The sequence below is a fragment of the Cebidichthys violaceus genome, unplaced genomic scaffold (genome assembly GCF_023349555.1).
Source record: "Cebidichthys violaceus isolate CVI_PGR_0920_01 unplaced genomic scaffold, fCebVio1.0.p SCAF_31, whole genome shotgun sequence".
NCBI classification, from domain to species: Eukaryota; Metazoa; Chordata; class Actinopteri; order Perciformes; family Stichaeidae; genus Cebidichthys; species Cebidichthys violaceus.
The window spans coordinates 2,419,182-2,444,413 of record NW_027176495.1 but is presented as its reverse complement, the minus strand read 5'-3'; the positions used below and the strand labels follow the sequence as shown (position 1 = coordinate 2,444,413).

The following is a 25,232-nucleotide window of genomic DNA, read 5'->3' as shown; positions in this document are numbered from 1 at the left end:
CACAAAGTAACTAATAAGTACAAGTGTCACATACATATATTGGAATAAACTAAAGAAGTATGATATCTATCTTTGTAATTAAGTATAAAGTACCATAAACTGGAAATAATCAAGTTTATTACCTCAACATTGTATAAGTAGGCAGACCGTATTTGTGTAAGCTATTCTGGTCTACACTTGTAAATGCTCCAAATATTTTCTGAATTAGTCAAATCTTTCAGAAATTCAAAATACCATAGATTGAAGCTATATTAACATACACATATTTCCAATTACAAACGTTTTCCAATTGATTTTTCAAAACGTTTTGCCACATTTTATGTATTATGGATAGAGGAAAAGGATCAGGCACATCACATACCAACACATCTCCAGTTATTACCGACATTATCACACAAATATAATAGAAATGCATGTATACAGGTCTGAAAAGCCACAGACAATAACACCAGAATAACACCGGGATATTATAGCGGATTTACCTCCAAAATAAAAGCATCAACTTTAATGTTTTGTTTTTTTTGTCAGGCTGATGTGACTCTTATGAATATTTACACGATATATTTGAAGACTGGTCTTCATTTAGCAGGTAAAGATGTAATCATCCTGTTGCTCCATGTGTGTAGAACAACGTGGTTATAAATGTGACGTGAAAACCGTTTACCTCAGATGATGAACAACGCCACATCTGGCGATGCTGCGTTTATTTCTAAGGCCTCAGTGCGGAAGTAGCTCATCTCATACTCGTGATACTCGTGATCTTGACTCTTGTGGTCCACGCTCCGGTCGGGCGCACAGCTGAGGGGGGTATTAGTTAACAACAGCACGACCACCGAGCAGCTCCGAGTCGGTGTCCGGAACCCTCACGATGCATGGGGGCAAGAGAGGACTGGTGGCTCCGCAGAACACTTTTCTGGAAAACATTGTCCGGCGTTCCAGCGGTGAGTTTCACTGAGGAAGGAAACAAAAATACTAATAATGATGAATGGATGTTGATTTCACGTTGTCACTCACGGTGCCACACAGGGCTGCATGTGATGCTGAAGTGACCGCTCATGTTATCTCTATGTAACAGAAAGCAGCAAAGACTCGACTCTTGTACTTTACACTTTTCTGTAACTACCTAACAATGAAATATGAATAATGCAAAATCCAAATTCTCTAGGTTAATGAACTAAAGTCAGTATAATAGTCAATACTTATGATGCCCATTAAGACACATATGATATAGTAAAATCAATAGCTGTAGAAACAAGAAGCTCATCGGTCTCTCAAAGTCCATGTTGTGTTTTATTGCTCATTATAAGAGGATTATTTAACTCTCCTAATGTGCTTATTTCTGATTAGTTTATTTTACTTTTCTTTTAGAGATGCATGATGTCATTTGTGTTTGGTGACTATATTACCTCTATAGTGCCTCTGATACATGTACTTACATTACTGTGTCGTTATGCAATACTATTTGTGAGTATTTGTTGTTTATGTTTCAGAAAGGTAATATTATTATTGGACATGTTTTTGGACAGTCTGTGGTATATTTTAGACATATTTAGTCTGTTAAAACAGTCAGAATCACTGCAGCTGCAGAGTGAACGTGTGATTCCAACATGAACAGTTAGGTTGAAGATTCACACGCTTTGAGTTTTAAAGACACCGACTGAGAATCGGAGAAAATGTCGTCAGTAATTTCTGTCGTCAGCAGTTTGATCCAAACCGCTGTGCAGCTCCACATCAATATTTAATTGACATTAAGGCTGGAACATCAACATATTATGGTCTAGTTATCATTGTTTACTGCTGCTTTAAGATCTTGTTTCTATTATATATGATTGTTAAAACCATGTAAGTAGTTGAGACTTTGCTTTATAGTGATGTGAAGGATTTCTACACACTGTGAATGTTGAGGTTTCCTCTGATTCATGACACTGATCAGCAGCAGGATTTATAGGAGACTATATTTAAAAAATAACATTTAAATATCAGATTTATATAAATATTTTTTATTGGAATGTACAACATAGTTGTCAAAATGATGAATCAAAGGGAACACAGCTAAACATGTGTTTCTACGAGGGTTCAGCTGCGATGACTTTACGGAGCGGCTTTGACTCTCACACCCCCACAGGTTGATCAACAGGTGAAGTCTGCAGGTGAGTCCTCAGACTCGACTAGTTTTGTTTCAGACTGCTGTATCTTTTTATGCATTTTCTTGCAGAAACCAGTTTCCTTCTGGGAAACGCACAGATCGTGGAATGGCCAGTCGTTTACAGCAACGATGGATTCTGCAAGTTGTCTGGATACCACCGAGCCGAAGTCATGCACAGAAGCAGCTCGTGCAAGTAAGATGAGCAACGATCCCACCGAGAGCTTCCATCCAGAGGAGAATGTAGAGCAGATCGCTGTGGTTCTTTTTCACTTTGAATCTCAGCTCCAGCAGCTCCAATAGACCTTTACTTAGTGAGCAGTGATGTATGACGTCAGGTCATGTGACAGGAGCTGTGCTCATTGATCAACACCAGAAGAGAAGAGAAATACTGTGAATGATCCACATTGTGTTTGATCCACGTTAGAGATGTCTGTCTTCAACGTTCTGCCTTTCCTTCTCACACCAACGTCTCGCTCCCGTTTGCTCTTCGCTGTCCGTCTCCCTTGTTTTGCAGTTTCATGTACGGTGACCTGACTGATAAGAAGACTATAGACAAAATCAGACAGACCTTCGATGACTATGAGTCCCATTTCTGTGATGTTCTGCTCTATACGAAGAACAGTGAGTTTCACTGCAGATTCACTGAACACATTTCTTCTACTAAAAATCATCAAGTGCATTATGAAATCTACTTCTAGTTGTCTCATTCGTGTCTCTCTCACAACGCTCATCTGAACCGTCCGACAGGAACACCGATATGGCTCTACATGCAGGTCGCTCCCATCAGGAACGAGAACAACAAGGTGGTGCTTTTCCTCTGCACCTTCAGAGACATCACGCTTTTCAAACAGCCGATTGAAGATGAAACGACTAAAGGTGAGTCGGTTCATATTGTTGCGTCTGGTTCTCAGCCAGACTGCATTCAGTATTTAAGTGTAATCAGGATAAACCGTTTGGGTTCATCCACTTCTGGCATTTTAATGTCTCATTTCACACACCAAAGGGTTACAACACACACCTACATCGAGTAGATGTGTCATTAAGGCCCAGATGAAGCCCGTGGAGGGTGCGGGGCATCGGACAGTCTGGCGCATACGAGTGGCTGTGACTCAACAGACGCTTGTTTCCTGGTATGTGACATACAGCTCTCCAGGTGTTGTGTGTGCGGGTCAGTGAACACTGGTCTCTGAGGACGCCGTGTCCCGAGGGGTTCAGTGTGCCACTAAGACTTTTACATACATCAAGCAGAAACACAAGACACTCGGGCCTCATGGGGAGAATGAACGACACGCTGCTTGTGAACGGAGGGAATAAGAGAATCTGTCCACAGTGAATATTCAAACACCATCAAGTTCTCAGCATACGGAACAAATGGTTTCCTAGAAAAAAAGTCTTCCAGCATGATGCATTCATGCTCGATCACATGAATTGGAAAAATGATGATCTTTCTAAAATGAAAATCATTTTCCAACAATTGGGAATCAATTTATTTAAATTGCATTTATGTGTTTTCTTCTAGAAGATAACGATCATTGTATTGCTATTGTCGATATTTAAAGAGTGACATTACAGCGTTGTTATTCAGATTAAAACGTCCGTTTCTCTTGTCTCTGAGCAGGATGGACAAAGTTTGCCAGACTGACGCGGGCGCTGACCAACAACCGGAATCTGGTGCAGCAGTTAGCCCCGCTGAGCCCCGAGGTCAGCCACAAGCCCTCCAGACTGGCTGAGGTGAGGAGCATCTACCCAAACGTGTCACGAGCTAAATCAAGAGACGTAAAGAGAGAAGATCCAGAGGCTGAGATTAGTATATCTCCCCAAAATTGTTCAGCATTTTACAGACAAATTAAAAGTTGCACAACTGGAAGGATCTCTGATGAGGCTGATGTTCCTTGTTAAATATTCCCTCTCGATACAGGCTCTTCAGCTGGGATCGGACATCCTCCCTCAGTACAAACAAGAGGCCCCAAAGACCCCTCCACACATCATCCTCCACTACTGCACCTTCAAGACCACCTGGGACTGGGTCATCCTCATCCTCACCTTCTACACGGCCATCATGGTTCCCTACAACGTCTCCTTTAAGACAAAGCAAAACAATTTGGTGTGGCTGGTGCTGGACAGCGTGGTGGACGTCATCTTCCTGGTCGACATCGTGCTCAACTTCCACACCACCTTTGTGGGTCCTGCTGGGGAGGTCATTTCAGACGCAAAGCTCATTCGAATGAATTACCTGAAGACGTGGTTCGTCATCGACCTGCTGTCCTGTCTGCCCTACGACATCATCAACGCCTTCGAACACGTGAATGAGGTGAGTGAATGTTCATCAATGCATCTCTGGAATGGTTCAGGTGTCGGTACGTAACACTGCATGAACATATCAAAACACGTCTGCTTGTCCGTTTCTATGAAGGACATGATCACAGCTCCGTCTCGAGCGAGTCATCTCCGTGAGGCTTCAGTTTTCCACAGGAACGCCACACGGACAGAAGACTCTCTCCTCCCAGTAAGGACGTTTTAACAAAAGCTGCTTCAATCAATACATTGTTTAATATTGACAATGGATCAAATGACTGCATGAATTAAACATTTGGTCGATTAAAACAGTGTAAAACTTCCAATCATAAATTCCCAAAACTTCAGTTGACGTATTCAAATCTGGCCAACAGTCTAAAAACTAAAGATCTTTAGTTCATAATCACAGAAGACTACGAGACCCAGAAAACATTGTGGATTATTGTGGTTTTAATATTTGCCCATCGTTTTATCACTGTAGGGTCTCAGCAGTCTGTTCAGCTCCCTGAAGGTGATCCGCCTGCTCCGGTTGGGCCGGGTGGCCCGCAAGCTGGACCACTACCTGGAATACGGAGCGGCCGTCCTGGTTCTGCTGGTGTGCGTCTTCGGCCTGGTGGCCCACTGGCTGGCCTGTATCTGGTACAGCATCGGGGACAACGAGGTCATCGATTACACCACCAACACCATCAAGACGGACAGCTGGCTCTACCAGCTGGCCCTGAGCATCGGGACTCCTTACCGCTACAACGCCAGCGGTACCGGGCAGTGGGAGGGGGGGCCCAACAAGGACACCCTGTACATCTCTTCTCTCTACTTCACTATGACGAGTCTCACCACCATCGGATTTGGCAACATCGCTCCGGCCACAGATGGAGAGAAGATCTTCTCTGTGGCCATGATGATGGTGGGCTGTAAGTACCTCCGCTAGAAACACCGTCTAATAGATCTGACCTTACATAACTAATAGTGTCTTCACTGGTCCTCGTATGAGTGCTGGTTAATGGAGCAGTTAATGGAGTCACACAAGCTCTCTCTATCACATGAACACACACACATTCAGACGATCAACACGAGGCCTCCGATCGTTGTCCTTCCAAGACGAACGGCACAAACCCTAAAATGCATCACTTGCCGGTGGACAGTGTGTCAAGTGAAATCCAAGCGACGCTTCTCAGACCGGCTTAAATCAAAGCGACTGCTGTTTCTCTCCTTCAGTGGATGCACAGTGCAACCTTGACCGTCTAAATAAAGCTGAACAGAGGACAAAAGAGCAGCAGCTCCACTGCTGTTTCACTGGGATACAGTATGAAGGCTGCTGAAGCACTCCATTCAGAACGGTTCAGATGCTCTCTCTCTCTCTCTCTCTCTCTCTCTCTCTCTCTCTCTCTCTCTCTCTCTCTCTCTCTCTCTCTCTCTCTCTCTCTCTCTCTCTCTCTCTCTCTCTCTCTCTCTCTCTCTCTCCTCAGTGACGTACCGATGTCTACCGGTCCTCACTGTCTAATCGACATGTTCCACTTCCTGTCAACATCCATCAGTTTAGAGCCAAATATCAACTACTTCAATATCAACACAAGAGAACCAAAGACTTTCATGGTTTTGTCTTTGGAACGTTGTCTTAGCTAAGCAGCACAGGACACATATTTAGTTTAGTTCTCCTAGCAGCAGGTCACCAGCAGAGACAGCTGCCTGTCAGGATGTAAAAAGAGCATTTCTGCCACTTGTTGTGGTGATATAAGCTACTGGTTCATGTCTGCAGGTGTGAAGTGATTATGCCGGTAGAACAACAGCTGCACAGCATGAGACACTTATCAATCTCCCCCCTCACTCTACAGCATACATTCACGCTTTGATGGCGTTTCCATCTCGCTCATGCGTTCATCCGTTCCTAATGTGCCAGTACAACCTTGCAGTAGCCGAAACAATCTGGATGCATTTACTCGCATGCTAGTGGTCACGGTGACGTGCTCCACGGCCCGGCTGGTTGTCTGCCAGCTGCCGGTAAAGCAACATATGGTGTAGATGTTTCTGCACAGATGAAAATTAAAGCTCAGAACCATTGACTCATAGCTTTCTACTGATACAGAGATCAGCGTTGCTGTATGTTCATTTAGATGATTTTTATCTTGACTTTTATCACAATAAACAAAAGGCAACAACACAAATCACACACAGACACATGCATGCACACGTAGTTTCTCTGGCACTTTAAATCTTATTCTAATAACAGATCATTTCAGGGACATGAATGATTCTTTACAGTGTTCAGGGATTCACAGGATCCAAACTGTGAATCAGATCAAGCGTATTAAGTGGAGGTCTAGTAACAGTGAATCAGTGCTAAAGACTGGAGCCTGTTACATAAACAGAACAGTCTTCATTGTCTCTGTGTCATATTTCTAACTTTACACTCAGACTATTACATCAAAAACAAGAAGTCAAAGCAGCCTCATTTAAATGAGGTTGAATCTCTTGATAAAAATAGAAATCTATTTTTACGCAGGTGTCTGTATTATTTCCATCACCCACTGCAGTTACAGTAATAGCTTCACCTTCAGTGTCACTGCTTCCACTTTCAGCCCTTTGCTTACAGTTCCTCCGTCACGACTCTCCTCCCTTCACTAACCTTTGGCCCGCTCCTCTGAAACAGCATGAACAGCATGTAAAGTGATGCAATGCAAAGTGTGAGGCGAACACAAAGTGACGGCCGCGCTTCAAGGTCTGTACTTCCCAAACTAACCGCCCATTATTCTTGTTGTGCTTCGATCACGAAGATCACTCAGTCACACTGAAGTGTCGGGTTCAATTACGGCCGATAAAGTTCCTGCTACAGATACAGGAATTATGCGAGAGGAGAAGAAGAAAGGGGGAGTCGGCCCGGAGGCTGGAGTGTAGTAACAGGACAATGAGCCTTCACGTTAGATATGTATCCTAACCTCTGTGATCCTGCTGTGGCGACTGGAGACGACGCTTTCCTCTTGAGTGGGTGAAACCTCACGTTAAGAGATACTGACGGACTCTTCGAGGTCACTGCAGCACAGAGCTCTTACTGAGGAAATGCGCATTATGAATAACATTAGAAACGCTCAATCCACCACTCAGTTTATTTGCATAGGAGGAGTAAAAACCCTGAAAGTTGTTTCATGATAAACCATTCCTTAATTTAAGCCTCATAAAAAGGTCCTGATCATCTTAAAGGGAAGAGGAATAGATAAATGAACTGTTTAATAATAAGTTACTATGGTAATGAAGTAGTCAAATGAAAACATGAATGGCTAACCTACTGGGATGTAAGAGTAAAAGTGTGGTATTTTTAATGGTAGTTTCTAATATAAATATTTTAAGGTTAAACCTCCTTAAAATTGATGAAAACATGAAAACCATCCCTTATCGCGCAGCCGAAATAATCATCAGTTCACATCCATGAAGACACCGTAACACGCTGCAGTCCTGTAACATGTACAAACAACACTGAAGTGTGTGAGGTGGAATACCTGAACAATGGTTGGAACACAAATCCTATAAATATACATGTTTCATCTGAAAACATCCAGACCTTCATGTGAACCAAACTCCTGATGATCCCACATGGTTTCCTAGAATGAAGCACATCGTTGTTGAACATATCAGCCCTGCTTTGTCCTGACTCTGTCCCGTCTCTGTTTCTTTTGAAGCGCTGCTCTATGCAACCATTTTTGGAAACGTCACCACCATCTTCCAGCAGATGTACACCAACACAAACCGCTACCATGAGATGCTGAACAACGTGCGTGACTTCCTGAAGCTTTATCAGGTTCCCAAAGGTCTGAGCGAGAGGGTCATGGACTTCATCGTCTCCACCTGGGCCATGTCTAAGGGCATTGACACAGATAAGGTATCGTTGTCACTATCGCTGTAAGAGTTCATCAGCCGTCCCATGTTAGTAACACACTCGCACATGTTCATAATGTACTTAATAGATCATTCAAATGTTGTTAAATGGAAATAGTGTAAGTTAAAGGGTAAGAACGCTCTCTTTTAAACAGAGAGGTGTGGGCAGAGTCGACAGGTGGACAATAACTAGCATCAAAGGTCACCGCAGGTCACTGAGTTCACTTGCTCATTGAGCTCAGGGTTCGTTGACATAATCATAAAGTGTTGGAAAGGGATATTTCTGCTGAGCTACGGCCAAAGTAACAGCAGATTGATAGTTTAATAATCTCGATCATTTATTTAAAAGGGAAAGGTAAAATACCCTGAGGAAGGCAGGTGTGAGTATTTTTATAAACGCAGGAGCCATATTTATTAAAAGCTTGTTGTTTTTAACCCCTTATGACGGATTAAAGCGTAGTTCTACCTTTCTGTACGGACCTTCCCTTCAGGAGATGCTCCTGATGTCATTCTTAGAATGAAACGTTCATATCTATCTACGCAGTGGGTCGTCTTCACGGAGCCTCCATGTTTCTACAGAAGCCCAGAACAAACCAAACTGTCTCTAAATGCTTCGCACACAGGAGAAGTTTCAGTTGGTTGCAATTTGCAATATCACCACTAGATACCGCCAAATCCTCCACACTGCTCCTGTAAAGACACTCGTCTGACTAAATGTTTTCTGTGCCTCCCTAAAAGACGATGATACCTGACGATATAACCGCTCTGATATCTCACCATCTCTCTCAGGTTCTCTCCATTTGTCCCAAAGACATGCGGGCGGACATCTGCGTCCACCTCAACCGGCAGGTGTTCAACGATCACCCGGCGTTTCGTCTGGCGAGCGACGGCTGTCTGCGCTCTCTGGCTGTGGAGTTTCAGACCACGCACTGTGCGCCCGGAGACCTCATCTTCCACGTCGGGGAGAGCGTGGACACCCTCTGCTTCGTGGTCTCCGGCTCACTAGAAGTCATCCAGGACGACGAGGTCATCGCGATACTCGGTAATCCAACGCAACATTACGCCACAGATCGGGTCGAGTCTTATCTGTGCCCGACGGTGAAGATAAAACTGGAACAAAGGTTTGTTCCAGATAAAACTGGAGCAAACCTTTGTTCCAAAGACTGGAACAAAGGTTGTGAGGCATGCAGGTTGTTGCATCCCGGCCTTCCTTCAGTGATCGTGTGTGTCTCCAGGTAAAGGCGACGTGTTTGGAGACGTGTTCTGGAAAGAGTCCACTCTGGCCCGGGCTTGCGCAAATGTCCGAGCTTTGACCTACTGCGACCTGCACGTCATCCGGAGAGACGCTCTGATGAGGGTGCTGGAGTTTTACACGGCGTTCGCCAACACGTTCTCCCGCAACCTCATCCTCACCTGCAACCTACGGAAACGGGTACAGACTGAATGGACAGTACAGCTGTCCTGTCCTTTCTGTCCTTTCTGTTTCATTGTAGACATGTTGGTTTTCTTTAAGGGCTCGTTATGCCTTCGTTAGAGTAGACAGTAAAGGCATCACATTATCAGCGGCTGAATCCTCTGGCGCACCGAGGAGCCCTGCAGTTATCTTCATCAAGTATAGCGGCCTGTCATTACAAACTCATGCTGTGCATCCAAACTGGGCTGAAACAAACAGAACTTTAATTTAGAACCTTTAGATAACTGTGAACGTCACATTTCAGAGGCTAATTTTGGCGAAAGAGCATCAAAACATTGTATGAGGAGCTCATAAAGAACAGTTATTAATATTTGATGAACGTCTCCATGATACATATATGAATCCCCTTGATAGTAAGTTGCTGTAATATCATCCTACGGGATGAGAACCTCATTCATTCTTAATGAATGATCTCTTTAAAGTCACCTGGTAAACGTGGGTCGTTGGGCTCTTTGTTCAGGACTGGTTTAAATCACATACAGATGTTATCAATCAAAATATGCACTTTTATGAAGGAATTAAACAGACTTGCGTTCATATATAATCTCTGCATCGAGAAAAGTTCAAGAATGCAGTCCAACCATAACAGAAACATGGAGGTTTATGATTATTTTATTATGTTTTAAGTAGCCATGTACTTTCAATTTCCTCTGACTTTTCCAGTTTCCTGCAGCTCCATTAGAAGGTCTTATGTAATAACACACACAGAAATCCCACGGTCAGTGAAGCAGTGCTAAATCCAAAACAATTTCAAGGCAAATTGTGGCTCCATGTTGAAAGATTTATGTATTTTTCTTAAAATGTATATTCAGTGAAAACAAAGCAATCTATTATTGATTTGAGCAGCTTTAGATGTGCTGCTCTCTCTGCTGTCATCAACTCATGAGCATCTCAACTACACACCAGTTCAAGCTAGGAGTGTCCAAACACTTTGTTGTTATAGTTGTGTCTTGTTCATTTTGAACCATTTCCAGCGGTTTGGTGCATTACATCAAACAGATGAGTTTTATGACGATGTCACATTCTTAAGAAGGTCCTGTGAATGTTCATCATGGGGGCTTGATGTTGAGGAACACGAGGTTATTGTATGTATAGTTACCACCACACTTCCTTCAGAACAAAGTCCACGGGACATTCTCATACCAACTTCCTCTCTTTGTCTTCTGAGGGAATCCAGAAATGATCGGGCCTCGATATCGCTGCGTTACTTCATTATGGCTCCATTAACGGTTTCCCTCATGCATTCAGTTCTTTAATATTTCAACAGGCCCACATGCGTATCCTGGCTTTAAAGCTGCATTATGTATGCATCTTCGCTCTGTTTCATAGAGCTCTATACTATTGGAATGTAAATGTGGCCTCTGTGTGAACGTCCCACATTGTTGTCCTCATGCACAGTTTCTCCCTCCTGCAGATCATCTTCAGAAAGATTGCCGATGTGAAGAGGGAGCAGGAGCGCCGGAAAAACGAGGTGACCCTGTGCATTCCTGAAGACCACCCAGTCCGCAAGCTGTTCCAGCGCTTCAGACAGCAGAGAGACACTCAACCACCGGGAGAGTCTCGCTCTTACTTTGATCACAACTGTGTACAGGTGGAGCCGCAGCACCACCGCCACTCCGACTCAAACTCGTACACGCAGTGTCAGCCTGCAGCTCCTCCTCCTCTGCAGCACGAGTACGGCTCCACGGCGCAGAATAACGCTCCCTGCTCGGGAGGGGGGAACGCGGGCACGGCGCCTCCGCAAGCGTTCGTCCACACCGAGACGTCGGAGCAAAGCTGCGCACAAGAGGCTGGGGGGTCTACAGCCAGGCCCGGTGCAGAGAGCCAGCTTTGTCAGAGGGTCAGCAGCCCCGTGAAGAGCAGCGGTGCGGGTGGAGAGGGAGCGGCAGGAGGCATCACTGGCAGCAGAGGCGCTCGAGGCTGGGCAAAGTTTAGAAACGCCGCTTCAACTGCACCACCGCCTCCTGCTGTGGAGCCAGAAAAGAAGCCACAGAAAGCAGAGGAGTGGCAGAAAGGATCCCGGTCCTCGGAGCGGCTGGCGGTCGCCAACAAGAACCAGGATTTGGAGGAGAGCGGAGAGACGGGAAGCACGGAGGTGGGCAACAGTGCCGGAGAGGCAGGTGAAGAAATAAGCGCCCTGCACAAAACTGACTCCTGTGACAGCGGCATCACAAAGAGCGATCTGCGCATCGACCGAGCCGGAGATTCGAGAAGCTCCTTTGAAAGGAGCCCGATGGAAAGGAGTCCTCTGGAGAGGAACCCGTTCGAGCACAGCCTCGGGGTCGACTCCCTCAAACACTCGCTTGTTCAGCCGGCGTCTGAACAGGCGCTCCTTCAAGCCGCCCTGCATGAGGCCAAGCTGGAGCTGAAGGGAGACATTCAGAAGCTGAGCGGCCGCCTGTCGGTGCTCGAGTCTCAGGTGAGCGAGATCCTCAGGCTGCTGTCGATGAGGAGAAGACTCTCGCTGCCTCCGACCTCTTCGCCGAAGCCCAGAGTGAAGTATCAGGACTCCAAGCCGGTCACACCAGAGGCAGACGATGGGCCTTTTTGAACTTACCCATAACCTGGATATCTTAAAAAGTGATTTACAGAAGCACCAGTCTGCATGTCCTGCTGGACTCTGGCCTGCCAAAGAAACGTCTCACGCTAAACACCACCACTGCATGCAGAACCCCCTTTATAATGTTACCGTAACACTCAAACACAGGTCAGAGTTAACCTAGATTTAAGAATGCCAAACAGAAACGATTACTGACCAAACACTTAGGAAATAAATACATATTTTAGAGGCATTATAAAAGGACGTAGAGCTGTGATGATCACCACTGATGCTCTGATAGGAGCTGAATCTTTAAACACATAGTCTGAGTTTAAGGCTTTTTGTAAAGCATCTTCATGATCTTCCTTGACTTTTATTTCATTGTTAATTCATAGTTTGTGGCATAAACATCAGAGAAGAGGTTAAGCAAGAAGGTTCACCTTCCACAACCGTGGTGATTATTCAACCAGCTGGAACTTGGAGCTCAGTAAACGTTTCCACGTGTTGAGGACACGTCTCCCTTTAGCTACCGTATTCACTGTCAGGTAAAGATATGTGCCTTACAATAATAAAGCCTCAAGCAGAGACGTGATCGACTCTTTATGGTTTAAAGTGGAAACGTTAGTTCTGTCTCTGCACTATGCATTCATTCTATGAACTATGATCTTCATATCGTGTCTGAGCTTCATCCCCATGCATGTGAAATAGGAATAGGTGCTTTAATAGAGTTTTATTGTTAAATATTATGATCTCTTATGACGTATGTTCCTTAAACAATATTTTTACTGTACATCCCTTCATGTAACTTTGCCTCTTGCTCAGGTATATTTGCTTGGATGTTGAATTTCGATATTTATTTCAGTGTGAATGATTATATCTTTGACTACCTGTAAGAATAACTAGTTGTGCATATCTAAATGGAGTGACACTGCTCTTTGTCACGCACACGTTTGCGTTTCTTTACTCTGGTTGTATGAAGACGATTAGATGATGTCGATGACCAAACAGCACGGCTACAGCTCTACAGCTCTACAGCTCTACAGCTCTACAGCTCTACAGTTCTACAGTTCTACAGCTCTACAGCTCTACAGTTCTGCAGCTCTACAGTTCTACAGCTCTACAGTGCTACAGCTCTACAGCTCTACAGCGCTACAGCTCTACAGCTCTACAGCTCTACAGCTCTACAGTTCTACAGCTCTACAGTTCTACAGTTCTACAGCTCTACAGCTCTACAGCTCTACAGCTCTACAGCTCTAGTGTGTTACTGGATCATCTCTGTACGACCGGAGGATGAGAGCATGAGTCTGTTCAGCACTTCCATTCTATATGACATGTAGGAAAGCCGTTGCATGCATCCAGGAACCTGTAAACAGTGGAATGAATAATGAAAACTGATGCCTGCTCACCATCTGTTGTTTAGTCTTCTTTAGTTCTTTAGTCACTCAACGCGAGTCAACGCAGTATTTGTGAACATGAACAGTTGTTGCAATCCGGTTGAATAGAGTTACTCCTTTGGACAAAGGAGACGGATGAGACATTTGGGGAGAGGACACAGGGACAATAAAAGGTGTCCAACTGGGGATCAGCACTTCTGGCATTAGCAACATCGGACGTGATTCCTTTCCACTCACTGTTGTCCTCATCCTCAGTGCTGATATGGAAATAGTACCTCTTACAACATAAAGACATATTAATAAAATATTTATCACGCAAGTTTAAAAGTCTGCAAACAACTCAAATAATGCTGACTGTGCTGCACCTTGTTCAATGTGCTTAAAACACGTCACAGTACGACTGTAGTGATACTGATTCTGACCGACAACTGTTTATAACATACGATACGAAATCCAGATTCAAACTCAGGACATAAATATAAATATATATATATTTATACTTCTAACTGTGCTACAGAGTTCTTCTAAGTGACATGTTTGCACAAAACGTTTATGTTTTTGTTTTTTTTACCAACTTTATTATTTCAAGGGAAGAGCAGCTCTTCTGTTTCAACATAAACAACAACCACGTTTGAGACTCGAGTGTCCTCGTGTCCTCGACAGACTGACGTGATATCCGGTATGTTTGTCTCTGTCCTGTAAAGCGAAACTTAAGTATTATTATTATTATCATTATTATGTTTTGACCACAGACCGTATATGAGAAGGTTTGACGCTGTATTGCTAAATTAAACAATGCGTCATTCACGAGGACAGCTACGTGTTCTCTGGAGGTCAGCAGTTAACAGTCGCGTGATAGACCGGAACACCGGACACAGGGTTTCTTGGACAACGTGTCGTTGAGGCGACATTTCCCCAAATCGCTAAAATGTAAGAGCTGCTGCAAGTTTGGTTATATTATGTTCGTGTGTAGTGATGTGTGGTACACGAGGAGGAGAAGTGATAAAAACACCAAAGAGAAGCATGAAGCATGAAATCTAACTGTCCAGAGAGGAGAGGAGAGGAGAGGAGAGGAGAAGAGAGGAGAAGAGAGGAGAGGAACTAGACTGAATTAGATCTAAGAATAGACACACGCACGAGGAAGTAGGATATGGAGTAAGACCAGGAGCTGAGGAGCTGACACGAGTCAGATTCTCACACACACACACACACACACACACACACACACACACACACACACACACACACACACACACACACACACACACAGAGTATATATTTGAGCCCACCGGGAGCGTTTCAGAAGCGGAGCGCTCGCGAGCGCCACCCGCGAAAATCGTGAGATTCCGCGATAATCTGTGTAACAACAAACACATAAAAGGTTACTTTACCTGTTCGACGTTGAACTGATGTTGATTTGTTCATATTTCTGTTTTTTGAGCTTGGATATAGAATCTTACATTTTTGTGGTCAAAGCAAAATAGAAGAAGAAGAAGAAAAGCGTAGAAGAAGAGCAACGACAGAACAAGCATAACCCGACCCGTGGGCTCTCGCTCGCCCCCTTCAGTGAGGCAGAGGTACTGTTTGCCTCTCTGTGCTTCTTCACTGCGGTTTAATGTCAGATCAGAAACACTAAACATGTTCTACACAGACGTGAAATACATTATTCTATGTAAAGAAAGGAGATATAATAAAAGAGTCTACAGATATTACAGTGGTGACAAACAATGAGACAGAAAAAGACTCAACAGTTAGTGAGGAAACCTCAAAGAAAAGATAATTCACAAATGATCTACAGTAATGAAAGTAATGTTAGAAAACAAGCTTTCTGATGAAGCGTTGCTCTTATTATTTTTCAAATCAGCGCTGAGATGGAAATGCTGCTTGCGCCTCACCTGGGAGACAAGCTGTCAGTGGTCGACATGCACACAGGCGGGGAGCCTTTACGGATCATCCACAGCGGCTACCCAGAGGTCAAAGGTGACAGTGTGTTGTCCAAACGGCGTTATGTCCGGGAACATCTGGATCACCTCAGGAGGGTGCTGATGTTCGAGCCGCGGGGACACTACGACATGTACGGAGCCCTGGTGGTGACCAGCGAGATGCCCGAGGCCGACCTGGGGGTGCTGTTCATGCACAACGAGGGGTACAGCACCATGTGTGGACACGCCGTCATCGCACTGGGCCGCTTCGCCGTGGACTACAAACTGGTGAAAGAGCCACAGTCACCGGAGACTCAAGTGAACATACACTGTCCCTGTGGGCTGGTGAAGGCCTTTGTCGAGTACTCCGGTGGTAAAACCGGAGCGGTGAGGTTTCTCAGCGTGCCGGCGTTTGCGTTTGCAACAGGTAGGACACGCCCTCTGAAGAAGCTGTTTTCAGGAGGGTTTTTAATGCCCCTGGTTTTACTAAACTACTTCTGACCAGATGTGACGGTGGCGGTGGAACGGTTCGGCGATGTGACGGTTGATATCGGCTATGGAGGAGCCTTCTACGCCTTTGTGGACGCCCAGAGGTTCGGCCTCAATGTGACCAAGTCCAGGACTCGAGATCTGGTAGACGCAGCCACAGCGGTGACCGACGCCGTCAGATCTCAGGTAGGAAGTTCACAGGCGGAGGAATGTCACCATGACAAATCCCCCCAGACAACAGCATCTGTGTGCAGAGGGCCCGTCCACCAAGCCTCTGTTGATTTCACATTGTGTTCGACAGTCTTGACGTTTTGTTATTGTCATCTAGGTGAAGTTACACCACCCAACCAGTGATGATCTGGCCTTCCTCTACGGCACCATCCTCACTGACGGCAAAGATGATTATTCCTCTGATCCCACCGCTAATATCTGTGTGTTCGCTGAAGCTCAGGTACTTTACAGGCGCTGGTCCAGAGGAGACGTAAACACAGCTTGTTATTTGCTTTAGCTGGTTTAAATGTGTTCTCAGGTGGACCGGAGCCCCACTGGTTCTGGTGTTACAGCCAGAGTAGCTCTTCAGTATCACAAAGGTCTCATCCGGCTGAACCAGACCAGGACCTTTCAGAGCGGAGCCACTGGATCCCAGTTCACAGGGAAAGCCGTTGAGGTACCACAGTTTCCTTCTGACAGGTTTCAGGGTTTACCGTCACGGTTCAGAGCCGTTAGCCAAAGGTCAGCAGCAATTTGAAACGAGTTTGATCTCCTCTAATGCAATGGATCGCTGCAACGTTTAACAAACAGGATTTTGTTCAGAGTCACTGGTTCTAAGATGCCTGGATGGGTTATTGTGGTTCTGCTGTTGAGGCATGTCTGTGGTTTGTGTTCAGGAGACCAGGTGTGGAGACTTCAGGGCTGTGGTGGTGGAGGTGGCCGGCAGAGCTTGTTACACCGGAGTCTCCTGCTTTGTGCAGGAGCCAGATGATCCGCTGACTCAGGGGTTTCTACTGAAGTGAGCCTCAGTTACAGGTTGTCATCAAATGTGGCCATACATTAAAAAAGAGTTTAACACAACGACTTAAGTGCTTTGTAGCTCAGCAAACTATAGAATATCTCAAAGCTCTCCAAGAAGAGAATAGAATGTTATATTCGTTTTCTATGTAAGAAACATGTGTGGCCTGAGTATTTGATCAATAAATAAATATGTTTCATTTTGTTTTGATTTAATTATGGGTGAAATGATCCACCTTTCACAGGACTAACCTGGTTTAAGATCATGTTTTCTAAACTTGTATTAAATGTAACAGAGTCTGACGTCACGGTCGCGTTCTGTTCAGTAACATCTACTGACCACTAGATGGAGCCGTGAGCCCGGTGCCCATCAGTCATTCATTCATTCAGCTAAATGCAAAGAAACTCACAAGTGTTTCTCCCGTTTATTATCATCAGGTCATCGTACAATAGAAAGCAATATTTAAATTATAAAAGTCCGGTGGAGGAGTTTGACACTGGATGGATTCACACGGCCGAGCGGAGACATTAACGTCAAAGGTTTCTCGTCCACACGTGATGTTTTCTACAGGAGTGAGAACATCACACGTGGGTCACACAGAGCTCAGGGTCAGGCTGTTGTGTCTGTTATGTCGCAGTGTGAATCCAGCCGGAGCACAGAAGACATATTCCAAATATCCAATGAATACGTAAAGGAGGGCACTCCCTCCGGAGAGGGAAAACAAGTGTATTGCATCGTCTGCGTATTGTTTTAATAGCATTTAGCATAGTAATTATGAATTTATATGTGCATGTGTCACAAGCACGCAACCTTATATATAGATATATATATATATATGTAATCTATGACATGAGTGTCCACACTGGTAGAGAAACTGCAGATTAGACCCAGGCCTTTGAGAGTACCCACTCAACAAATAGAACAACGTTAAGGCCAGCTCTTAACAGGAACAACTTCAAACAAAACATACAGTGATCAGATATAGAAATGCTGCATGTCAATAATGATCAATAGAAAAGAAACTTCTCAGCCGCGTCACCTGCAGTCCAACCCACGTCTGTCTGACAGCCTCAGTCCTGTGGCGGTTCTGACTGCAAGACAACAGCAGGGTCAAGAGGAAGTTCAGATCCAGTCTTTCTCCAAAGGATCTCTCGGACAACTGGGGCGTGAAAGCAGCCTCTCTCTATGAAATCGGTCCGTACAAAATGGCCCCTTGTGTTTTTAGTGGAATCATCTTCCTGTTTGGATCGAGCATCGAGCCCTGAAGGAGTCTGCTCGCTGCACATTTCACTCTGTGCATAGATTCAGACGTAGAAAAACAGCACAGAACTGTTCCCATCATACAAGCGTGAGCATCTCTTACACCTGGAAGGAAACGGGGAGAACATCCAGCTCTTGTGCAACAACTTTAAAACATTTCATTTGACCGGGCTGATCCTTCGGCGGGGAATTATCTGATTTGGTCGTCGACAAGTTTTGGCTTCTTCTCCATTTAGCATCAAAGAGGATGAAAGGTCTGATCGCGTTGTGCGGCTCTGCAGCAACGATGCCGGGCGAGCCGGGTGGGAGCGCAGGAGGGAGGGGGGGGGGCGCGGAGGAATGTGCATGTCAGTTTGACCCAGAGGGAAACTAATGAGCAGGGCGGGCGAACGAAGCGAGGACGATGACCTCAGCCCCCGCTTAGAAGTTGAGCTTAGTGACGGGTCGCTCTCTGCTCGCGTCTGTCGTCTGGCTGTTGATGCGCTTGCGGTTGCGTTTCATTTTGGATAAGTCCTTGTCGAAGACCTCGCCGGACCGCAGCGCCGACACCAAGTCATCAAACTCGCCGCCGTCGTCCTCCCCGTTGGCCTTTGCTTTCCGGGCCTTTCGCTCCTTCTCCCTCTGCTCTTTCAGCTGATGACACAGACATAAAAATCAATGTATTTAAAACTCAAATTACCGTCTCACAGGTGTGTATATGACTCCAGCAACCAGTCGTGTTTCAGTTTACATTCATGTCTGTCTAAAACGTCCTCATTTTATCCTGTTGAGCATTTATGGGAAATTGTCATAATTAGTGTCTGAATTTCTTGAGTTATGGACAAAAAATCCAAGTGACCTTTGACCACCGAAATCTAATCAGTTCATCCTTGAGAGCAAGTGGACTTTTATGCAAAATTTGTTGTAGAAGTTGTAGAATTAGTTGGGAAGATCGATACCACTCTTATCTGTGTGTTAAATATGAAGCCTGCTGCGGCTAGTTAGCTTAGCATAAAGACTAGGAGCAGGAGGAAGCAGCTACCAGAGACAGGTAGCTGTTCGTTACGAGCTCCAGTCTCCATTTTGTGCTAAGCTAACCGTCTGCAGGCTGCAACTTTACATAGTAAGGACAGATATGTAGCATCGATCTCCTCATTTCAAACGTGGCAGAAAACTAATAAATACATAATTCCTAAAATGTCAAACTATTCCTTTCAAACAAGACTGTAGCTGTAGTGTTTTATCAAAAGTTACATAGTCTCGCTTTAACTATACTCCATAGTTATATAGTGTTTCATAACGGCGGTTCTTTTTGTCGAGGATCATATGGAAACAGGGAACGATCACACACCTGAGCTTCCATCTTGGCCCTGCGCTCCTCCTCCTCTTTGCGTTTTCGCAAGTTCTCGTTCTCCTGCTGAGCCTCGGTGAACGACTGCAGGAACTGGTCAAAGACGCCAAAGAACTCATCTGGCTGCATCTTACTGGCATCCTCACCAAAGTGCTTTACTGCCTTCAGAAACTGTGGGACCAAAGAGAAGGGGGCACACATGGGATTAGATTTACAGCGGGACACAGTGGAACCATGTTTTACTCCGTCTTTGACTGTTTTACAGGCGACTCGTTAGTCCCAGCTCTTTGAAATAAGAGCAGGGGACCAGTAGTCGGGCTTTGAAGCCCATGTTAACTCAGACGTGACCGGCTACTGATTACAGCCGAGGCCAGAGACTGGAGCCAGAGCCCAAATTAAGGCAACATGTTTGTTGAATGTTTTTCACAGTAAGTTAAAAAAAAGAGGACATCCAGATGTGAGGTCATGCTGAGAACATACAGCTTCTAAGATGTGCGGCGATCAGTCCGTGACACGCAAACTCTGTCAGGTTACTTCAATCATTTCTTATTTGTTAAATTAACGGTCGCTTAATGTGCAATGCATTCTGGGAAGAAAAAAAATGCTCCTCTTATTCTTTACATCTTATTATTTATGCACCGAGACACAAACAAGATGCACGGAGCTGTTTAAAGAGTCACTGTGTTCTCTGGTTCCATATGTATATATATTCCATATATCAATACCATGAGTACAGAGGACCACTGTAAACATTTAACTATGGGACACCGTAAATTATTTGCAGAAAAGGAATGGCTGCCATGTGACCAGCTGAGCACTTGGGTCAATGTAACACACACTGTGGGGTGAAAAACACGCTCCGAGATCAAAACTCTGCACCAATAAATGTGGGCAGATGCATAAATTTAAAGTTTGAAACTTTAGGGTGTCAAGCTTTTCCCAGAAAGGTGACTGCGCTCAGGTTTCTGGTAGTAAACAGACCATTCCTCATAAAACGGCTGCAAAATCCAGACTCACCTTCTGCTTTAGTGCTAATGAGTGCTGCCTGAATTCTACCGTTCACAGCGAGCGCCCACACCCAAATGTAACGGCAACGTTTGATAGAAGCTTCCATTAAATAACGTGAGGTCGAACATAACGGTGAAAAAAATCATATTTCCCGTCTCTGTTCCTGCTTTCCTCTCTTGACCTGCACACATGGCAGCGAGCGGACGGAACAATAAAGCGCCAGGAAGCTGAAACGCTTCACTCCCGCTGTGCTTTCCTACTAAAGGTGACAGACGAGGGCAATGAGGCACGAGGACCAGCTGCGTCCGAGAGGAAGCGGGACGCCGGCTTTCTGTTTCTACCAGTGAAAGTGGCGCAGTGCGTCCGGTCTGCTCGGACACACTGGGCCTTCAGCCGCCGTACCAGTTCCTTGGCCTCGGTGAGGGAGTCCTCCACGTCGGAGAAGCTGAAGCTGGCCACAGTGATGAACTGACTCACGACCGACACAAACTTGTCGCCCAGCTCCTGCGGTCGCTTCTTCTGATATTCCAGCTCCTGCGAGTGAAAGTTGAAGTTGAAGTAAAACTCGACCTGCAGTAAATATCGCAGAACAGCATGAGCAATAGATGAAGTTATGTCATAGATCTTTGTGACTCACACTCTCCACGCTTTTTAAGCCGCTGCGCATGTTGCCGATGTCTTTTTCCAGCTCAGTCATGCTGCAAAAAAGACAAGCGATGGTTCAATACAAAAAGGGAAACTTGACAAAGAGAGGCAGTTGAAAGTCAGGCAGCAGGATCTTCACAGCTCCACCTACTTGACTTTGGCCGCCTCAGAGAGACTCTGCAGGTCCTCCTGGAACATCAGGACTTTGGGGTATTTCTTCTCCAGGATGGTGATCAGGTAGTGCAGGAGGGTTATGTTTCTGAAACACAGAGGCGAGCAGACACCGAGGTGAAGCAACCTTCGAGGCAGCGGACGTGTCAAATGTGCAATATATCGCTTTTATTATGGGCGTTCAGATACCAACAACCATATGGAGTTTCATCTACATCACATCCCATGTTCCAGATGTGGCTTTTGTATATCGCATGCCGCTCTTTTTGTTACGGCCTGCCGGTTCTGATGTATTTATGTTCTCCACTGACTCCTACAACTCCTTCTTAAGCTGTAGAAACAGTAGCTGTGTCTGTCGGTCGTGCGGACATATTTTGCGTCTCATTCCTGGAACGCGCTCCGTCTTTGGTGAAAGTGGTTTTAAACGTTTTGTACGTTCTTTTGCGTGAACCTTTGTCTGCTGCAGTCTTGGCGAGGACTCCCTCGTGAGAAAATATTCTGGTACAATGAAGGTCAAATCAAGTAAAAACAGTACATGCTACAGTTGAACGTTGTTCTTACTTGTCAATACTGGATTTGGTATCAGCGATCTTGTTCAGTGAAGACACCTTGAAGCCGTACGCGTTCCCCCTCTGACCTTTGTTCATGAAGTTTCCAAAGGCCAGCACCACCTCCAGCAGCTGCTTCAGGTTTCTGCTGTGTAAAATCTCCTTAGACGCCCTGCTGAGAGCTGAGGCAGGAAGACGTGAAGACAGTAATGGTTTTAGGGAACTAAAGGTGTGAGTGATTCATCTTCAGACTCGGCAAACATAAACAGTAAAGCTATGACTACAGAGGTGCTTCAAAGGAGAATACGTTTCCTACTAACCATTTCTGAGACGTCTCACTACAGATTTCTTACCTTCAACTTTGGGTTTGATCTCAGCTATCCTCTCTGCAAACTTCTTCTTGAAGTATAGAGACTGCAGCCTCTGCTGGTAGTGGTTTATTCTGGACGAGGGACGGAAAATGTGTGTCAAGAGGGACGAAAAGAGTCAGAAATCATAAATGATGAACAGGGAAATCCACCAAGTTAGACGAAAGCCACAAACATGGACAACATGGAGCAAGCCGCCTGTGGGCTCATTCAGATGCACATATAAAGTTGTGGTGATGAAGCTTATTTCTGGCAGTGTTTTTCATTTCAGCTTATAAAACCACCGACTCTGCAGCTAATGAATACCACTGTGACTGTTCTACTCCAATGACAACAAAATGGCAAAACTGCAGTACGTTTTTAAAAACAAAGCAAAAATCGAACAACAGGTTTCTATTGTCACTATAGCGTAGGAACACCAGCTTCTTTAGTTTATGGTTTTAACGTATTCATGGCGAGTTGTGACACGTTTGCTTTGCTCCTTTGATCTTACAAGACTTATCACGTTACTGTTCTTACAGACTTGATTTATTCACCAACACGATGAAGATGAGTCACACATTCAGCTATTGTTCCCGGCTGAGTAGGAACCCATGTGTGATTTCATTTATCTGCCCTGACAGAGGAAACAATGGCTATTGTTTGTCAGCACTGACCTGATACTGTCAGGTCTGGTGATAATATCGCTTTAAAACAGAATTAAGAAGGTGGAACATAAGGAGAGAAATGAGACTGAAGTACCTGCTCATCTCATAGAAGAAGCGGTCGGGTTTTGCCATTCGGTCGAGCTCGTGTTTGTGCTCCTCCAGAAGATCCACATCGCTCTTCTCTGGGACAAACTTCAGCAGCTGGAGGAACAAAACCAGACGTCTGTGATTCCCATTTCAAACATTCAGCTGTACTCCTACGGGTTGATCACATCCTCTGTTAAAGCATATATGTAACATATATCTCTGCTCTCATGCTATTGCGTCCCACCGTCTCTCTCCACTTCAGTCTGAAGAGCATTAACCAAATATGCTGCTATCAGAGTTGTAGCTTGTTGTTGCACACTTTTAACAATAGCTCTAAAAATAGGTGAACACGTGGCTTAATGCTGAAGGTGCCGACAGGCGTGAATTTCTGCTATTTTTAGTAAGCATTCACTAAATGAAAGCGCGTTTGATTCATCCTGCAGTGCTTGCGGTGAACCCGATGGCGTACCTGCTCCAGCATGTCTTTGGGAAGGTCCTCCTGCTCGTCCATGGTCAGGATGGCTCTCTTCATCTCCTCGTTAGACAGTTTGAGCCTGAAGAACAGAACAGACGCATCACTTTAGCTGTCCTTCATATCTAAGATGGCTTCTAGTTCAATTTAAATCGTATCACATTGACACACTTAATATCTTTTCTGTACATATATATTCTAAAGAAGATGATAGATGAGCTAATAAATAACAATCACAATGAGATCTGTTACTTACAAACACATCTTTACGTTCATTTTACCTGGCTGGGCAGTTATTCATTCTTACTTTCTCTTTTAGTTTCCTGTAGATGATGCTTGTGATAAACATGTAGTTTGGTTTGAGGTTTAGATCTGACAGTAGGAAGCATCCTCTGAGGCTGTTCAGTGCCAGTAATGTTCTACCAGATGATGCTGGTGACGTTAGGAGAACGTACCTCGAGAGGAGGATGTTGCAGTTTTGAGCTCGACGGCCGTCGATGACCGACAGCTCCTTGACCTTCTTAGAGCTCAGCGTGTCGTCTTCTGCCTCTTTCTGTGAGCAAAGTGATGACGAGGTGAGAGTGAACAGAACAGGCGAGTTCAACGAACACAAGACACACAAACGCACAACAACCAAGACCACACAACCCTAAAATCCCAAACAAGAGCTGAAGGTACAGAAGAAAGACGTTGAAAACAGTCAGACAGGGAGGTCCTCACATTCATCAGAACATTCATCAGTACATTCATCAGTACATTCATCAGAACATGCACATATCACACACAAACAACGGGTCGTATCTTCACTATATACATTAAAGTAAGATGGACAGAAGGACACGACGTAACATATAAATAAAGTCTGACAGAAACAACGAAGAGCGACACAAATTCCAGACTGTACATCTACTGTAAGAGCACTCACCTGTTTGCTGTTATTGATCATAAAGAAGTCCTAAAATGCAGGCAAGAAGCAGGGAAGACGTAAGCACTCATTAGAATAAGTAAAGCAGTTACGTGATCGCAGCCCATAAACACAGACGGCTAATGAATCAAAGCTCATTCTGTCCACCAGCGATGGAGTGAGCAGCGGTGATCAGCTGCTGCAGGTCATGCTGTGCACAAAACAAAAATCTGAATCTGAAGATCTAGATGTTGCAAAAGTTTGTCCTCTGAGTTTGTGAACAGAGAGTTTGAAGATCTTGTTTTGTGTGTTGGACATGCTTCTAGAACTTGTGAAAAGACATGCTCCTTCTCTTCTGAAGAACTAACAAAGTCACAACTGAGTAAGAACATCTAGGAAATGAGCTGCAAACTGACAGCACAAGAGCAAACAGCTGATTCTGAGCAGCTCACTCATGCATGTTCAGTCTCACACGGCAAAGGATCAAAAGCACAAACAGCATTCTGCTCCAACGCAAGACGGTGATTCAAGCCTCAGAGTTTAGTCACACGTTCTATTACACCCGTGTCTATGATGCATTATAAACATACTTATAGCACTGTGTATTATACAAATGTATAACAAAAATCATAACACATTATTGTGTTACATACATTA

The 25,232-nt window shown here is 44.8% G+C and overlaps 3 protein-coding genes across 7 annotated transcripts in view; 2 read left to right on the top strand and 1 right to left on the bottom strand.

Moving 5' to 3' along the window:
• Nucleotides 1-860: 860 nt before the first annotated feature.
• LOC137882309 (potassium voltage-gated channel subfamily H member 5-like) lies at nucleotides 861-14,025 on the top strand. The gene is made up of 11 exons (XM_068724541.1): nucleotides 861-941; nucleotides 2,216-2,339; nucleotides 2,661-2,767; nucleotides 2,894-3,022; nucleotides 3,765-3,877; nucleotides 4,065-4,457; nucleotides 4,923-5,352; nucleotides 8,113-8,312; nucleotides 9,098-9,350; nucleotides 9,544-9,740; nucleotides 11,197-14,025. Exons 1-11 carry the CDS (start codon nucleotides 869-871, stop codon nucleotides 12,331-12,333), a joined length of 3,156 nt encoding a protein of 1,051 aa, XP_068580642.1. The 5' UTR covers nucleotides 861-868; the 3' UTR covers nucleotides 12,334-14,025.
• Nucleotides 14,026-14,484: 459 nt separating this feature from the next.
• LOC137882344 (trans-L-3-hydroxyproline dehydratase) lies at nucleotides 14,485-17,334 on the top strand. 3 transcript variants are annotated; one of them, XM_068724608.1, is made up of 7 exons: nucleotides 14,485-14,645; nucleotides 15,192-15,292; nucleotides 15,580-16,064; nucleotides 16,143-16,312; nucleotides 16,455-16,577; nucleotides 16,656-16,793; nucleotides 17,014-17,334. In XM_068724608.1, exons 3-7 carry the CDS (start codon nucleotides 15,587-15,589, stop codon nucleotides 17,137-17,139), a joined length of 1,035 nt encoding a protein of 344 aa, XP_068580709.1. In that variant the 5' UTR covers nucleotides 14,485-14,645; nucleotides 15,192-15,292; nucleotides 15,580-15,586; the 3' UTR covers nucleotides 17,140-17,334. The 3 variants fall into 3 exon arrangements, with proteins under 3 accessions (XP_068580709.1, XP_068580707.1, XP_068580708.1); XM_068724606.1 differs by lacking the exon at nucleotides 15,192-15,292; XM_068724607.1 differs by lacking the exon at nucleotides 14,485-14,645 and having other exon boundaries at nucleotides 15,163-15,292.
• Nucleotides 17,335-17,545: 211 nt separating this feature from the next.
• LOC137882277 (disheveled-associated activator of morphogenesis 1-like) overlaps nucleotides 17,546-25,232 on the bottom strand; it is a 37,459-nt gene continuing 29,772 nt past the window's right edge. For 2 of the 3 annotated variants that reach the window (XM_068724490.1, XM_068724488.1), the window contains exons 16-26: nucleotides 24,597-24,626; nucleotides 24,127-24,224; nucleotides 23,669-23,753; nucleotides 23,207-23,313; nucleotides 22,451-22,539; nucleotides 22,111-22,279; nucleotides 21,530-21,637; nucleotides 21,371-21,431; nucleotides 21,136-21,267; nucleotides 19,726-19,896; nucleotides 17,546-19,028 (exon numbers count right to left, since the gene is read on the bottom strand). In XM_068724490.1, the coding sequence (XP_068580591.1) occupies nucleotides 18,816-19,028; nucleotides 19,726-19,896; nucleotides 21,136-21,267; nucleotides 21,371-21,431; nucleotides 21,530-21,637; nucleotides 22,111-22,279; nucleotides 22,451-22,539; nucleotides 23,207-23,313; nucleotides 23,669-23,753; nucleotides 24,127-24,224; nucleotides 24,597-24,626 (1,263 nt within the window). In that variant the 3' untranslated portion in view covers nucleotides 17,546-18,815. The remainder of the gene's footprint in view (nucleotides 19,029-19,725; nucleotides 19,897-21,135; nucleotides 21,268-21,370; nucleotides 21,432-21,529; nucleotides 21,638-22,110; nucleotides 22,280-22,450; nucleotides 22,540-23,206; nucleotides 23,314-23,668; nucleotides 23,754-24,126; nucleotides 24,225-24,596; nucleotides 24,627-25,232) is intronic. The other variant, XM_068724491.1, reaches the window with a different exon arrangement.

Bases quoted from the DNA above. Each gene is read 5' to 3' on its own strand.
- LOC137882309 (XM_068724541.1), top strand. From the start codon at position 869: ATGCATGGGGGCAAGAGAGGACTGGTGGCTCCGCAGAACACTTTTCTG. The intron at 2,768-2,893 runs GTGAGTTTCACT...ACCGTCCGACAG, and splicing joins TCTGCTCTATACGAAGAACA to GAACACCGATATGGCTCTAC. The intron at 9,741-11,196 runs GTACAGACTGAA...TCCCTCCTGCAG, and splicing joins CCTGCAACCTACGGAAACGG to ATCATCTTCAGAAAGATTGC.
- LOC137882344 (XM_068724606.1), top strand. From the start codon at position 15,587: ATGGAAATGCTGCTTGCGCCTCACCTGGGAGACAAGCTGTCAGTGGTC. The intron at 16,065-16,142 runs GTAGGACACGCC...ACTTCTGACCAG, and splicing joins GGCGTTTGCGTTTGCAACAG to ATGTGACGGTGGCGGTGGAA. The intron at 16,794-17,013 runs GTACCACAGTTT...GTTTGTGTTCAG, and splicing joins TCACAGGGAAAGCCGTTGAG to GAGACCAGGTGTGGAGACTT.